This window comes from Apteryx mantelli, chromosome 7 (genome assembly GCF_036417845.1).
Source record: "Apteryx mantelli isolate bAptMan1 chromosome 7, bAptMan1.hap1, whole genome shotgun sequence".
NCBI classification, from domain to species: Eukaryota; Metazoa; Chordata; class Aves; order Apterygiformes; family Apterygidae; genus Apteryx; species Apteryx mantelli.
The window spans coordinates 29,427,351-29,441,967 of record NC_089984.1 but is presented as its reverse complement, the minus strand read 5'-3'; the positions used below and the strand labels follow the sequence as shown (position 1 = coordinate 29,441,967).

Below are 14,617 nucleotides of genomic sequence, written 5' to 3'. Positions count from 1 at the left end.
CTTCCCCTTCTGCTTTCATTAGAGGACCTGGAACACACTAGGACCTGAGAAAAAATTCCTGTTCCCCTCCTCCCCAGACCTGTACCATCTCTCTCTAGTCATCTGTCTTATACTCAGTGTTACCAATAGCCCAGTGATTCCCCCAGAATCATTATCCTGGACCAGCAGTCTTCAGGATGTACAGCTTTGAATTGATGGAAGATTGTTCCAACAATGGCATCTTTTACAGCAAGATATCTGTGCGTTGGGCACTTAGACATCCACTTACCCTCCAGGAGAATAAGCAGCACCACAGCAACTACAAAAGAGCTGGAAACAAGCAGGCATGATGTGCCAACAGAGCTATGTCGGGAACCGTGGCAGGGAGCTGTGCTGGAGAGATCCTTGTGAGGATGTGATCCTGCAGCAAAACCACACTCCACTGGGAATGGAGGGCTGCCTTCATGCAGGTGAAGAAGCTGGGTGGTTCTTCTCCCTCCCTGGCCTCCAGACAACCCACCCTCTTCCAATTTGTGTGGATCACAAGGGTAAGAGCCGCCTCTTGACAGTGGAACTGGCCTATTAAGTCTTAGCAAAGCACCATGGTGGGTGCTCTGCCCTGGTAGCGCTCACAGTTTGTGACACAGACTCTTTTCCATATTTAGGAAACAAACTCACAGCCCAGTAGAGGTCATGCACCCCTCCCCCAAGGAAGACCAAGCCTCGGACACTGCTGCATTCATCCCCAGAGCACACCAAAAGCTGTGCTCCTTGTGAAACCCAGCTCTGGTCAGGTGCAGAAGACTGATGCAGAAAGGAGCAGAGCCCATTTGTATGTGCCTACAGGATCCCAACAAACCGCATCAGTTCCCTGGAGTCTGCAATAGTCCAACATGTTGCTTCAGTATTCAGGCAGCGAGGGCTTGGGTCTTTCAAATAAGGGCAGGCACAAGATGAGCTCTGCTACCAGGCTCTGGAGAGGGGCTGATTTACAGTGAACTGGAGATCCTGTGTTTGATTTCTTGTTTGAATAAGCAATATGAGATCCAAGATCCCAGGAACTGTCTTCAACACAGCAGTGTCACAGAGTCTAGCCACAGATCTATCAGAAACATGCAGACTGTGTCTGAAAACAGTCCCAAGCTCCTCTGCCCATCCAAGCCTCTGCAATCAGTTGGCACCACCACAGCCCCTTTGGAATTTGAAACAAAACATACAGTCTTTTCTGTTTCCCTTCAGTGTTTTATTTAGCAAAATGGGACTGTTCAGCCCTGCCAAGTGCATAGCCCAACCTGATGGCCAGGTTGGGGAGGAATACGCTGAAAGCAGGGCTGGCTCTGCCTTTTAGCTCAGTTCTTGCTCTTGGCTTTGAAGGACAACACAAGCAGCTGTCAGGAGAGCAAGCACAAGTGAAAGGTAGGCCCCACTCCAAGTACCTCCCCTTCTGCCAAAACACTGCACCCCCCACACAACCTAGATTTGCTTCACATGGCTCAGAGCTTGTCTGATCTTGACCTGACCAGCACACACAGCTGATGGGGCATCCCAGCTCAACCTGCCCCTCAAATGCTGTATCCACAGAAAGAAAAAAACCACAGTTAAAAAAAAAAAAACCCTGACTTGTACAAAATAAAAAAGGGTAAAGGACAATCAGCCTTTATTTCCACTAAAGGGCAGGTGAGATGGAGAAAGTCTGGCCCTTTGTGCACTCTTGAATGTAGCTTTCTGGCAGGCAAAGAATCCCTTGAGAAGTCTCAGGGGCCACTCTCACCTCCCCTGCCCTGCAATTCCCTGAGCCAAGTGTTAACTCCGCTGAGTTGGGGTGACCAGAAATAGCCGTGGTGCCCCTCATGGGGTCGTGAAGTCTAGGACGTGCAGGGCTGATGCCAGGGCAGCATACAGATGGGTGGTACTGAAGCGGAGGCAGTACACAGGGCTGCTGGTGGGCGAAGACAGGTGAAAGCTCTGCAAGAAAACAAGAGAATCAACCTTTCCAAGAAGAGCTCAGCCATGAGACCCCATTCAGTGTTACACATTACAGGCCCAAAGGCTGAGATGCAAAGCAGGTTTTTCCCTGCATATAGACTAGGATCTCTATGGCAAACTCACCCCAAAGACAGCCCAGCAGCCTTTATGCCTCTTCGTCCAAAGAGACAGACACCTGGCTGCCAGAGCACAACCCAGAAACATGCTGTTGCCCATCCTCCAGTCAGCTCTCACCTGCAGGCACCGAGTCTGCCGCTTATCCCAGAGGCGCACCACGCCATAGTAGGAAGAGCCACTGGCAATCATATGGTTCCCATCACTCCTTATGCAGTACAGGGCACTGTCATGGGGCTCTTCCCACTCCTGGACGCATTTCCTGCAAGGGCAACACAAACCGGCATATGGCTGAGTCTACCATCCAGAGCCTGGACTGGAACTGAGGCCCAGTGTGCCCAAAGGAGCTAATTCAGCTGCAGGCGAGACCCCGGCCACGGCACAAGGAGCACCCAGGAGTGTTGCTCCAGCTCCAGAGCCCCTGCAACTCTGTGCTGGCAGGACTGGCTCACCTAGTGCTGGTCCGTATGTCCCAGTAGCGGATGTAGGTATCGTACCCACATGAAAGGAGAAGAGAGGGCGTTTCGTAGAAGACATCAAGGACTCCAGCTCCACGGTGGAAATCAGTCCCTAAGCAGGTCAACAGCTGACCACTGCAATGAAACGCAATTGGGGAAGTCATTCAGATCACAGAGTCCTTCTGCTCCAGCTGGCCAGAGTGCAGATGGTATCACAAGAGTCTCTAGATCTCCTTTCTGTGATTTAACAGAGTGCAAAAGCCTGTACAGCTTTGCTCTCTCTTCCCCAGCTTCTGCTACTGGTTGGGCCACTAACTGTCATAGAGGTTGACCAAGAGGAGAATCAAAGATGTGAGAAGAGCCGAGGGACAGGCACAAGTGACCCCCAGCAGAATGGGATTGCCTTCCTTGGGACAAATGACTAATACACTAAATGATGGGGCTCCATTTCCTCAGGAGATGATTCCCAACTTAGTCAAACTCCAGATAACCTGCAATAGCCATTTATCTGATCAACCCCATCCCATCCCTGACTCTGTCCTTCAGCATAGTTCCCATTGGGGCATTTCCTGACATCTTTGACACCCTGCTTAGGTCTATAGGCAAATCAGACTCTTCTGCTCCAGGCCACCATGGCTGCTCTCCCCAGCCTCCTCCAGTTAATCTGCATGCTGCAAACACTGTATCTGTGGCTGCACATGACAGGCCAGGAGGAGCCATGCCAGGGCTGCTCTGGAGATGGCTTGTTTTTTTCCTCCCCTCATTCCTGGCCTACTGTGAAAGAGCAAAAGCAATGTCTCAAAGCTCTAAGCCAGATACTCTGTGGCCGTATCACTACGCTTGTTGTACATGCACAGAGCCAGCAGCCAGATGGTGCCCAATGTGAGCTCACTGCGAAAGGGCCCTCTCTGCCAGCTCACGCAGGCAGGCTGGGAGAAGGGGTTGGAGTCCCTTCCCCAGGCCATAATCACACTGTGCACCAAGCACAGGGGACAGCTCATCTCCAGCATCACTCCACCTGCCCCAGCAGCCAGCAGTACCCAGCCACAGCAATATCGCAGAAGCGGAGAGGACAATCTGCCCAGCTGCTTGAGGCGGCCACCTATTACAAACTCTCCTTTTCTTCCTCTTCCTCACACCCTTTAAATCAAAAACACTGGGCACAATAAACCTTGAAGCACCTGCTTTTCAAACCCTGCTGCACGGCCGCCCTCTCCAACAGGCTCTTGGTTCTCAGGACAATGAAGCGGTCCTGAAAGCCGACAGCACAGACCCCGCAGTGGGGTCACTCCCAGCATCCCCCCGCCCCCCCATTATTTTGTTACTTTCTGCTCCTTGATCCAGCATCACACAGTTCTGAGGCACATTGCCAAATGCCTTAATTCTGTCTGTAATCTGGGCTAAAGCCCTCGTCGGGGGATAAAGACCACACAAAAGGAGAAATAGAGTCCCGGGAGATGTTAAAACAAGTAAACACCTTTGTGTCAGGAGAGAGAAATCGCTGATAAAGCAGATTAGCGCCTCAAGCCCTGGTGTCCCCAGATCAGAAGGCGAGCCCTGGCCGATCTTTGCAGCCAGCACGCTTCTATGATCACAGAGCTGGCGGCATGCTGGGGCCAGCCTGTTTCCCCACAGTCACTCTCCAAAGAGCAGATTATGTAGAATAACAATTTCTTTGTGGCTGTGTAATTCCCTCCGTGACCGTGGCTGTGGGCAGCTACATTGGCCCTTGATGCCAGGGCCCTAGCAACCATTTAGAGAGGCCAACCAGCCCTAGCGATGGCCCCCCCGTGCAAACCTCTCGGACAAGCTTTAACATCAAGTGCATGAATTAATCCCCCCCAACATGAATCCAGGGGTGCTGGCTTATTGGACTTTGTGTTTCTCCAGGCAAGGGATCGAGGGGATTCCAGGCTTCAGCCCTTTGCAACCTTCTCACAATACATTAACCCTTGGAGGGTTACTTGTAAACCAGCCCAGCAGCAATGCTGCACCTGTAGGCAGGTCAGAAGGTTGAAGCATTTGCAGTCTGAATAGTAGCAGCGAGAGTTGCAGGGCTTGGCTGGGGCAGATTGGTCCTCAGCTCCACCACGGAGTGTGGCGGGGCCGGGCATCACCAAGCTCTGGCACTCTGCTACCCCTTCAAGCACACAGATCCTCTCCATCTGCCATTCTGCAAAGCCAGTAGGACAGATGGACATGCACTCAGCCCTTCTCAAGGCCTCTGCACAGCCTTCCTGACCCTATGAGTGGTAAGCGTGGCCAAGTGTTGTAACACATACGTCAGAGGTATGAGGAGGAGTCTGCTGCTCTCCCCAGCAAGAGATGGGGAGAAGTTGGGCATGGGACTGGCTGCCTGGGTGACCCAGCAGGGCCAGCCTGAGCCATCCTTGCAGTTCACTTCCCTCCCCAATTCCTGTTACCCAGTTCTGCTGCCAGACACAAAAACCCTGGCACAGGAGTCATGCTTGGACTGCTTGTGAGGCGCACAAGGGGCCAGACTGTCCAACCTACAGAGTCCTCAGCCAGCTGCTACGGCAGGCGCAGGGAGCTGCTCACAAGAGACAAGTGGTCTCAGAAGGCTCTGGGCAGAGGGCAGCACCAGCAGCTCAGACCCCTCTCTCCTTTCCACACACTGCTGCTTCATTTAGCTTCACAGAATACCCCTGGACTGGAACCCTTTATTGTGGTCGTGGTGGCTCACTGCTAGCCATCTCTGCCCTGGGCACATTGCAATTTAGGAGAGGAAACCAGGAGGACAGGCAGTGCTAACTGGGGGTGTGGGAAGGGCCACACAGCCCAGCATGGACCCAGCAGGGAGACTCCGCAGCTCCAAAAACAGCCAACAGGAGAGAACCAGTTCCAGGGCTCTGCCTGAGTTGGGACTCCATACGGCCAGGGAGGCCACAGCATGTGGCTTGAGTTGAGACAGGCAACAAGCGCTAGCCTCTACCAAGGATTTCTGAACTAAGCCAGCAGCCAACCAACCCACACAAACTTTTAGCTCTGCGGGACATTCAGTGTTGAGGAAAGGACAGCAAAGCAGGGCTACCTTCAGCTCTCATCATGCTCTGGCAGCTTCCCTAACCATCCTCAGTGTTTCTGCCCATGCCTGGAAGGCTGCCCCTCCATAAGCACCTTGCATCACTGCCTATGCTTGCCAGGGAAGGGGAGGTGTTGGCAGCCTGGTGATGTCTCCAAGTGAAAAATTTCAGCATCGAACTCCCAAGAGCTCGAGGAATAGAAACCAGAGAGATTAGATTCCTGCTTTCAGAGTTTCCCATGCAGCAGTGAACACCACCCAGGTGCCTTGCTCCTAGTATTTCTCCATGCCTTCACACCTCACTGCAGTGGTACCCAAGCATCTCAGTAATCAGAGTCACAACTCTTTTCCTCCCTCCACTTCCCCTTCCAGCCAAGACAGGAAGAAAACAAGTAAACAAAAAAAAAATCCCAACAACAACAAACAAGATCAGCTTTTCTTGGAAGGCAGGAAAGGAGCACAGATGCATGCAAGTCACTGCAGCAAAGACTGGTTTGGCTTTGCAGGTTTGTTAATCAGTTGAGTTCTCCAGCCCCAAGAACAGGCCAGCTGAGAAAGTTTCAATGGGGAGGTCCAACCCCTGCACACAGAAGCAGTTTTTCAGCAGTTTACAGAAACTGCATATTACGTTACTTGCTACAGTGAAGTACTTACAATCTGATGCCAGGGGAGGAGAACCCTACAGACCTGGACACTTGGCACACAAACCAAAAGACTTAAGTGTTCTGGCATGGGGGCAGTTAAATTGATAACGGTGCTGAACACAGTTGATTAACTCTTCCCCTGTTTTTCAGCAGACGAAGGTGGTTCTGGGCCAGGAGTTCCAGGAACCAGGCAACATGCCAGGCTAGCTCCCCCTTCCCCCAGCACATGTAGCCTTGCTGGGAATGAAACTTACTGCTGACACAAGTTTCACAGAATCACAGAATGGTTGAGGTTGGAAGGGACCTCAGGACATCATCTAGTCCAACCCCCCTGCTCAAGCAGGGTCACCTAGAGCACATTGTAAAGGATCGCGTCCAGTCGGGTTTTGAATATCCCCAGAGAAGGAGACTCCACAACCTCTCCGGGCAATCTGTTCCAGTGCTCTGTCACCCTCACAGTGAAGAAGTTTTCTCATATTCAGATAGAACTTCCTGTGTTTCAGTTTGTGCCCGTTGCCTTGCGTTCCCAGCCTTGGGCTCTCAAGTTAGTGTCCCCAAATTCTCCAGTCTTCATCATCCCAACTACTCCTTGCCCTTAAAGCCCAGTCCCCAGCAGCTTCCACTTCCCAGGGAGCAAAACCCACAGCCTGACTGAGATAACCCATTAAGGAACAGTAGAAAAGCAGCAGTTATGCCAGCACATCAACGATGGTTTGTCTAACAACTTTCTTGTGCAGAAGACATCAACTCAAAGAGGGACAACAAACCAGAAAGACATGTGATAGCTATCATGAATTTGGTTTCTCTCCAGTTTGCAGAGATCACCAGCACCAGCCAAATCCAGCAGGGAACAACTTTTTTCTTTCCTTTTTGTCCTCTGCATTCCAACACCTTGTGAAAGCCAGCCACCTAATCCACAGCATCTCAGAGGCCAGGGTGCCCTGTCCTTGTTCACATGCTTTGAAGGTTTGTCAGCAAGTGACTGCAGAGCCCAAGCAAGAACAAGCACGTAAGGTCCATACCAACTCACCCCATGTCCTTGTCCTCCAGTGATAGCAAATACAGGTTGTTTCACTCCCAGGCCCTCTTCCAGCAAGGCAGCTAGTTAGCTCCGCAGATAGTAGGAATTTTGTTGCATTGTCCATACTGAACAGCCTGGGCCAAGAATGTGCCAGGGTTCAGTCCACTTGCTGGGTGGCACAGACAGAAACAACTCTGGGCTAGCAGAGGTCTGTGGAGCCCAACTACAAATGTGGTAGTTCAGATTTCCAGTAAATACCAGCCTAGGACCCAAAACTCAAGTTTCAGCACCTAAACCACAAACCATCTGGACCAATGCAGGGTCTATAGACACAGGTAGACTTCCAGTGCCAAACAAGAAAGCCACAGGCTATCTGTGGTGCAGCAAATGTTCCTAGTCTCTCCTGCTTTCTCTAAAGCACCTAAACAGACTGAAATTGTATTGGAGTCATCCTGTACCAGCCTACAGGGAACAGAGTCAGACAGGATCCTAGAGCCCTCTTCATCCCAAGCACAGGAAGGCTGTGTTAGCACTGTGCTCTCAACTCCTTGCTGATGGAACAAGTCATTTAAACAAGGTCACTATGCCTGGGAAAGGCATCAAACTGATGAGTCCAAAAATGAAAGGTATTTTGTTCAGGCATTGTAGGGAATCCTTTGATGCCTCTCCATCAATTTCCACATTCTTCAGAACACAAAACAATTTCCATTCCTTTTTAAATAAGCTATTTGGTTGGAATTTCCACATTTTACTCTTTCTTGCATGCTGGAAATCCAGTCATCAGCACTGCTATCCTGATGTCTCCACAAGATAAAAGCCTACTAGCCAGGAAAGTGAACTACCGAGAAACAGCAAAGAGGATGAAGCAATGAATGCTGTTCCTTTCCATCCTTAATTTTATCATGACCCTGATTCACTAGCATTCATATTATGCAAACATGCAGCAAACAAATTTGGTATTAAGAGCATTCAAAGAAACTGCTGAATTCAGATCTGCTGAAAACAAGAGATGTCTGAATTTGAGGACACATTCATTCACTCTGGAAACCTCATCTGTGAGCTGTGATCATCCATCAGACAGGAGAAGCTGTTGCACATAACCATGTGACCATTCAGAAACTGAGCAGTACTTTAAAGGCATTTTGTAGCTCCATTAACTACTTGCAACAAGCCAGTTCTCAAGCATTTACAAAAAAAAGTTACTGGAAAGAGAGCTGTTCAGTTCAAAACAGTTGGATATTTGAACTGAACATCAAACAGAGAAAGGAAACAAAACCACTTAAAGACAATTATCCCGAGTTCAGTGTATGCACAACTCCTGTCATCCCATTTGGAGAGAGCACCAAAACTGAAGGGAAGAGCTAAGCTGTCATCTCTTCCAGGTGCTTCACAACCAGGGCTGAGGCACCTAAGGGATGCAGAGGTTATGCTAAGAAAGGAAAGACTTGGTCAGACAACATGTATAATATGCTTAGGGAGAAGCATAGCTCCTTAGTAAACTCATTCTTCTCAGGGTTATCCTACCCCAAGGTTTCTCCTCTCCAAGGCTGCTAATTCCTGCAGGGAGGGTGGAATTGGCTTGGGAAGTTTGGGGGAGCCCCTCTATCTGAAATGGCTCCAAGATGCTGTTATAAGTGTTTTTCAGGAGAAATGCCCTTCAGTTTCCCCAGTGCAGCTGAAGGGAATCGAGGCAGTAGGGGGGAATGACACCAACGACGGTTTGAGATTGTGTGTGTGGGGGGGGGGGGACAGAAGAGAGAGTTTTGCCTTCTTTTCTTCTGCTTTCTCTGAATTGGCCCACACACGCTTTAAATGGTCCAATAAAAAGATACAATTTCTTTACCTTTCCAGCTCTGGGACCCTGTGAGTTTTTGTTGTTTGGGTTCCCGTAAGGTTAAGTTCAGAGGATAAACTGACACGCTGGGCTATGGGAAAAAGCCAGTTTCTTCAAATAAAGCCACAACGGTGCAAAAGAGACCCTGCTGGGGCTTTTATTTGGGAAAACAAACAGAAATGGCACCAAGCCCTTCTGCTTTACGAACCAATTTAACTATAAAACCAATGTTCTCCCTCTCGGGGGTGAGGAGGGGAGAGAGACAGGACATGACAATAGTCCAAAACCTTGGGGGGGGAAAAAAAAAAAATAGGACAAAAAAGGTTGTCTGTCCTCTTTTCTTTCTTGTCCATGGCTCCTTTTCTTAGCACACGTGTGTTCTTGTAAAAACGATTAGATTGCAATTTGTATAACATGGTGACCCCCAAATTCAGACATTTAACCCCTTTTCTCTGCAAAGAATGTCAAGAATGTCTTCTCTGTCTTTCTTTCCAACGGGAGGAGTAGGGGGGAATTCTCTCAAACTGTGATTTCTTGGGGGAAGAGAAAAAGAGGGAGGCAAGGAAAAGAAGCAGGGAATTCTCAAAGCCTCTCGCCTTTCGCCCCACTTGTGTGGGAACAGGCGTCTGTATTGCTCCCTTTCTGGACAGAGCTCTGCAGGTCTCCTTTAGTGGGGAGACAAAAAAATGGAGAGTCCAAATCAAAACAAAGCCATCTGTTTAAATGAGCTACCGCTAGCCAGTGGCAGAGGGGGTTCCTCATTCACTCCTTCCCATTCTTCTCTCTTGCCTCTGTTGATTCTCTCTCAACCCAGGGAAAAATAAAGATTGCTTTTGCTTTGGCTCAGGGGGATGAAACTGATTGATGCGCTTGGAGTGTCCAGCCCCCACCCACGCTCTCCAATTGTTTGGGGCCTTGTAAAGTTGTCATAAATACGCCTGAACAGGAGTGCAAAGGCCACAGTGTGCCCTGGACATGCATACATCCAAAGGGCAGGAGCTGGCCTCACGCCCATCTGCAGTGAGATAGGGCCAAGACTGCAATGAGAAGGAAAGGATTTAGGATAAACACCTGTATGTTCTTACTTTTTTAAGGAAAAAAAAAAAAAATGCACCAGAGCCCTCCAGCTAAGGGAAGGCAGAAGATGTCCAACTTAGGATTCAGAAAGGTGATGATAAAGAAACAAAAAAATCAAAGAACCACAGGGCCCCAAACTGTTTGAGAATGTGTGCAGGTCATAGGAAATACAATGCATTGTACGTCCAGGCAAGACTAAAGCCATCCACTCTACCCAAAAGGAGGAAAGTTCTGAGCACAGCAAAACTGCTAAAGATGAGCAGTCATCCAAGAGACAGATGCTTAAGACTCCCTGCAGCAGCCAGTGTTCTCCAGCACTGGCCCCAGTAGACGTAGTGTCCTGCTTCCAACAACGCCCAGGATCTCACATCAAAGCAATCAAACCCTATGGTTAAGAGCTGCAGAATTGGGGCAGGAATTTCCTTCCTACCTTGCCAAGTGATTAACTCATGCCTGAAGGCTGGATACATGTTTACATCTAGCCTTGCTCCTCAAGTCACAGGTGGGATGGGTAGCTCCATGAAGAATACCTGCTTCGCCTTTGCCTAGACTGACATCTGAACTCTCCATACTAACTACGTTACTGCAGATAGAATGGTTCCAAGTACCAAATTAGAAACCCAGCGAAGACAGTCATTGTGCCAAACTGATTTAATATGAGCAGGCCAAGGAAGGGTTTTGCCTGAAGACTAGAATTCATCCTCCAACAGACCCTCACTGTGTTACCTCACCAACCATTCTTTGGGTTTTGGGGAGAAGGCATGGCATTCACATTCCTGAATAACCAAAGGATGTACAAATGGGAACACTCAAAACTGATGCTTTAAAAACAGTAACCAAAGTTATCTGTGGAGGGGTGGGTGGTCAAAACAGCACAGCAAAAGACAAGCTGGAGAGGCCTAGCCTCCAGAGAAGAGAGTGAGTAGCCGTCTGAGAAAGAGGAAATATCTGTGGATCATTTCACTGCAGTGAGCGGAGGCAGTAGAAGGCATGCATTTGCTTTCACTGATCTGAGGCAAGCAGGGCCCTCAGAGCTGTTTAGCTCACTCCTGGACAAGTTTTGAAATGGTTATTGTAATTTAAAGACTGTTCAGCCAAGGCAAAGATGCCGAGGAAGAAACCCAAACCTGAAAGGAGTGTAAAGCCTCTTTTCCATGAGGCCTAGAGAGAATTTTTTTCAGCAAGAAAGATATTTGTCATGACCAATCCACAGAAAAGCAGGGCAGGAGAGGGGATTCTAGATATACTGCATGGTATTATGATTCTTCTGCTCACAAAATTTTGTGAGAACGTTATCAGTGCCAGGATAATACTTGCTACTGCTCCTCTCTTCTATTCCACTGACATCTCCACCCACCTCTCTGTTCGAAGGCCTGGGTAAAACAGACTCCCCACCCTTCTTGGAGTCGGTTATCTTCTCTTTCGATTTAGCAGCTTCGGTGCTGAACCCCATTTGCTCCCCTTCACCCAACACATACCTTTATCATAAAATTAGAGGATCTCAAACCTGTTTAAACCCTTGAGTTCAAAGCTATGGAGAGAAGGGCCTGCTACAGAACTTGTTTTAGAGCACAAGGCTAAGAAATCTGCTCATATATCTAACACCAAGCCTCTACACAAAAAGCTTTTGTTAAAAACATTAAACAAGTTTTATAACCAAGAACCAGACCTGTAGATACTCATTTCATTTATCTACTTCCATAGAGAAAAAAAAGCTGGGCATGCCAGGACACAAAGCCAAGTAGGACTGGATTAAAAGAGGAAAGCATCAGCAGTGATCAGCTTCTACCATTACCCCCAAACAGCCTACAAATAACATCTGGTAGCTGGAAGAAGAATTCAGCCAGTATACAGTCAAGTCTCTGGACCAGAGTCTCCCTCGGCTCCATGCTTGTAGAGCCTAGCACTACAGGGTACAGCATACAACCAGGGTGCTTAATTCTACATAGCGCAACTGTCCAGTTACACTTGCTGATCAAGACCGGCATAAGGAGCAGAAGTTTCCAAGCCTTCCTTCCTTCCTGACAATTGCTCATGTTCATTCACTTAGTGGGTATAAAGAATCACCAAAGTGGGTGCAAATCAAGATGCACAGAGATTTGAAAGCCGGCAACTATTTCTCGCCCACCCTGCTGCACAGGCAGGCACAACCTAGCAAGACCCCTGTGAGGCTCCCATAGAAACGGATACCAGAGATCAAGCAGCAGTAAGTTAACAAACTTCAGCCATCTGCTTGTGGTGGTAATACTTATGCTGCCTCTCAAAGACAGACCACAACATGACAGCACTAGCGGCAAATATGGATTACTGAACCTGCTCAGCAGCTGCCCGTCTACCCTGCAAGTCTCCTCCCCACCCCTCTACTGAGCACACCAGGCACACACCTGAATCTCCCTTCTCCTCCACTCCCATACCACTTTCATGAATCCTCTACCTCCCACCTCCCCAAAACGTGCAGACATCAAAGGCACCTGCCTTGAACACCTGAAGAGCAGGGGGGCCCTGACGGTCAAGAAATGCAACTCTGTATCTTCCCCTTCCATGCACACACTTTCCTCCCCCCATCCCTTTGAAAAAGGTGGCAGAGATAAATGGAGAACAAAGAAACAAGAAAAAGCCATAGCTTCGGCCCACACCCTGCCTATTACTTAAGGGGGAAGGAACTCTTCCGAAAGAAGAGGGGAAAAAAAAAAAAATGTGCTCAGACACAATGGCTCAAAAGGCCAGGCAGCAAACCGGGCCACTTTGTACTGCTAACAAGGGAAACCTAATTACAGGAAGAGGGCAAAGAGGGACAGATAAAAGGGATACAAAATTTCAACATCTGTTGCCATAAAGGGATAAGAAGCAGGGAAACGCAAAGTGTCAGTTTGGTGTCAGTGACGGCGTAAAGCCACTTTCAAAGGGCTCAGGAGAAGGAGAAAAACCGAAAGAGAAATTAGAGGGTTCTTAAAAAAAGAAAAAGAAAACCCACACTCTGCCAAAAATGCTTTCAAAAGTGGGGAGGAGATGGACAAAGACTGGGTATTTAAAAAGGTAGAGGAGCTGGGGTGGTTTGCAGGGCACAGCTAACTTTGGCTCTGTTTACACAGTGGCTCTCGTGCCCTGGGCCTGTCGCGTTGCGTCGCAGCAAAGGAGAACGCAGGATTTGTGCATTCCAAGCGTTTATAGCACGGGGACCGCCACATCCGACAGATCACCGCTATGTTTCAAACATCGGGCTTGGCAGAACAGCTCCAGGAACTGCTGAAAAGATGCCTCTGCAGTGTCATACCCTGAGGAGAAGCATCCTTGAGGCATTTGTCTCCTAAAGACATGCAGACCACCATGATATACTAGGGAGCAACAGCTGTCTACAGGCAAAGCACAAGTGCTGGCTTTGGAGCTGTTCCCAGCAGTGGGTCAGCCTAGTCTCCCAAAAGAGGCAGGAGGTGGGAAGAGAAAGAGAAGCATGTTGTGACGAAAGTTTCCTTCTCTCTCACTTGCCATTCACTAGCTGTTTTGCTGAGCCACACACTAGCACTGGCAGATGAGACAGGAAGGTCTGAGCAGAGAAAGGGGAAAGGCAGGTGCACTTGCACAGGGAGCACAGCAAGAAGTCAGCTGCCATGCTATCCCTCACTGGCACAGGGAGGCAAGAGGCCGAGGAGTCAGCAAGATCTGATACTCAATGCAAGGACCCCGGTTGGTATCCAGTGGCCCTTGCTGCTATCCGTTCTCCTTTCCTGTGCAGACCTCTAATCACTTAAAAATTATTCGCACACCCCTCACCTTGATCCCAAGTACTGAGTGGCAAGAAGCGCACAGCAACTTCCCCACATCTGAAAATAGTCTGATGGTACAACGTAGCATCTGTGAGGCGAGATATGTCCTCTAGAGGAGCAGTCAGCCAGCTTCAAAAGCAAAAAGAAAAAAATCCTCCTTCATTACAGGAGAAAGGGCCAGGTGTGGCAGCAGCTGGAATTTCAGCCATCAGAGACAGTGTCTTGGCATTACGCGGTCATTCCCCTGCTTTAGACTCCCTTTGACAATTGCTTGTTGCTGCCTGTTTCGGCTTTGATCCAACGCCATCATCTGAGCAGAGTCAGAAATGAAAGACAGTTGTGGGGGTGGGATGCAGCAAGAGGCGTTTCCTTTCCCCACTAAAAATTTCCTCGCCTCAAAACCCAACCAGCCTTTTTCAAAGCCCAGAACATGTTTCCAGGTGAAGACATTATCCCCTTCCTCTCTGAGGGATGAGAATGGCTGCCCCAGGGTCAGAGAACAGCGAAGGTCGTAAATACGAAAACACACCATGACCAACAGCTACAAGCATCAGCCAAGGACTTATCTGGCCTGGAACTAAGAAGATCAGTACACAAAAGGTTATTTAAGCTTTAAATCCTTTTGTAGGATGTTCCAGCTCTCAGCTGTGGGGAAAAGACCACCTACCCCAAGGGAAGAGAATGCCACAGGAGCTGC

The 14,617-nt window shown here is 49.0% G+C and overlaps 1 protein-coding gene across 2 annotated transcripts in view; it reads right to left on the bottom strand.

Annotated features, from left to right (window-relative positions):
- Positions 1-1,200: 1,200 nt before the first annotated feature.
- FBXW4 (F-box and WD repeat domain containing 4) overlaps positions 1,201-14,617 on the bottom strand; it is a 64,348-nt gene continuing 50,931 nt past the window's right edge. For both annotated transcript variants that reach the window (XM_013957636.2, XM_067300154.1), the window contains 3 exons: positions 2,532-2,672; positions 2,200-2,341; positions 1,201-1,944 (listed from right to left, as the gene is read on the bottom strand). In XM_013957636.2, coding sequence (XP_013813090.2) covers positions 1,828-1,944; positions 2,200-2,341; positions 2,532-2,672 — 400 coding nt within the window. In that variant the 3' untranslated portion in view covers positions 1,201-1,827. The remainder of the gene's footprint in view (positions 1,945-2,199; positions 2,342-2,531; positions 2,673-14,617) is intronic.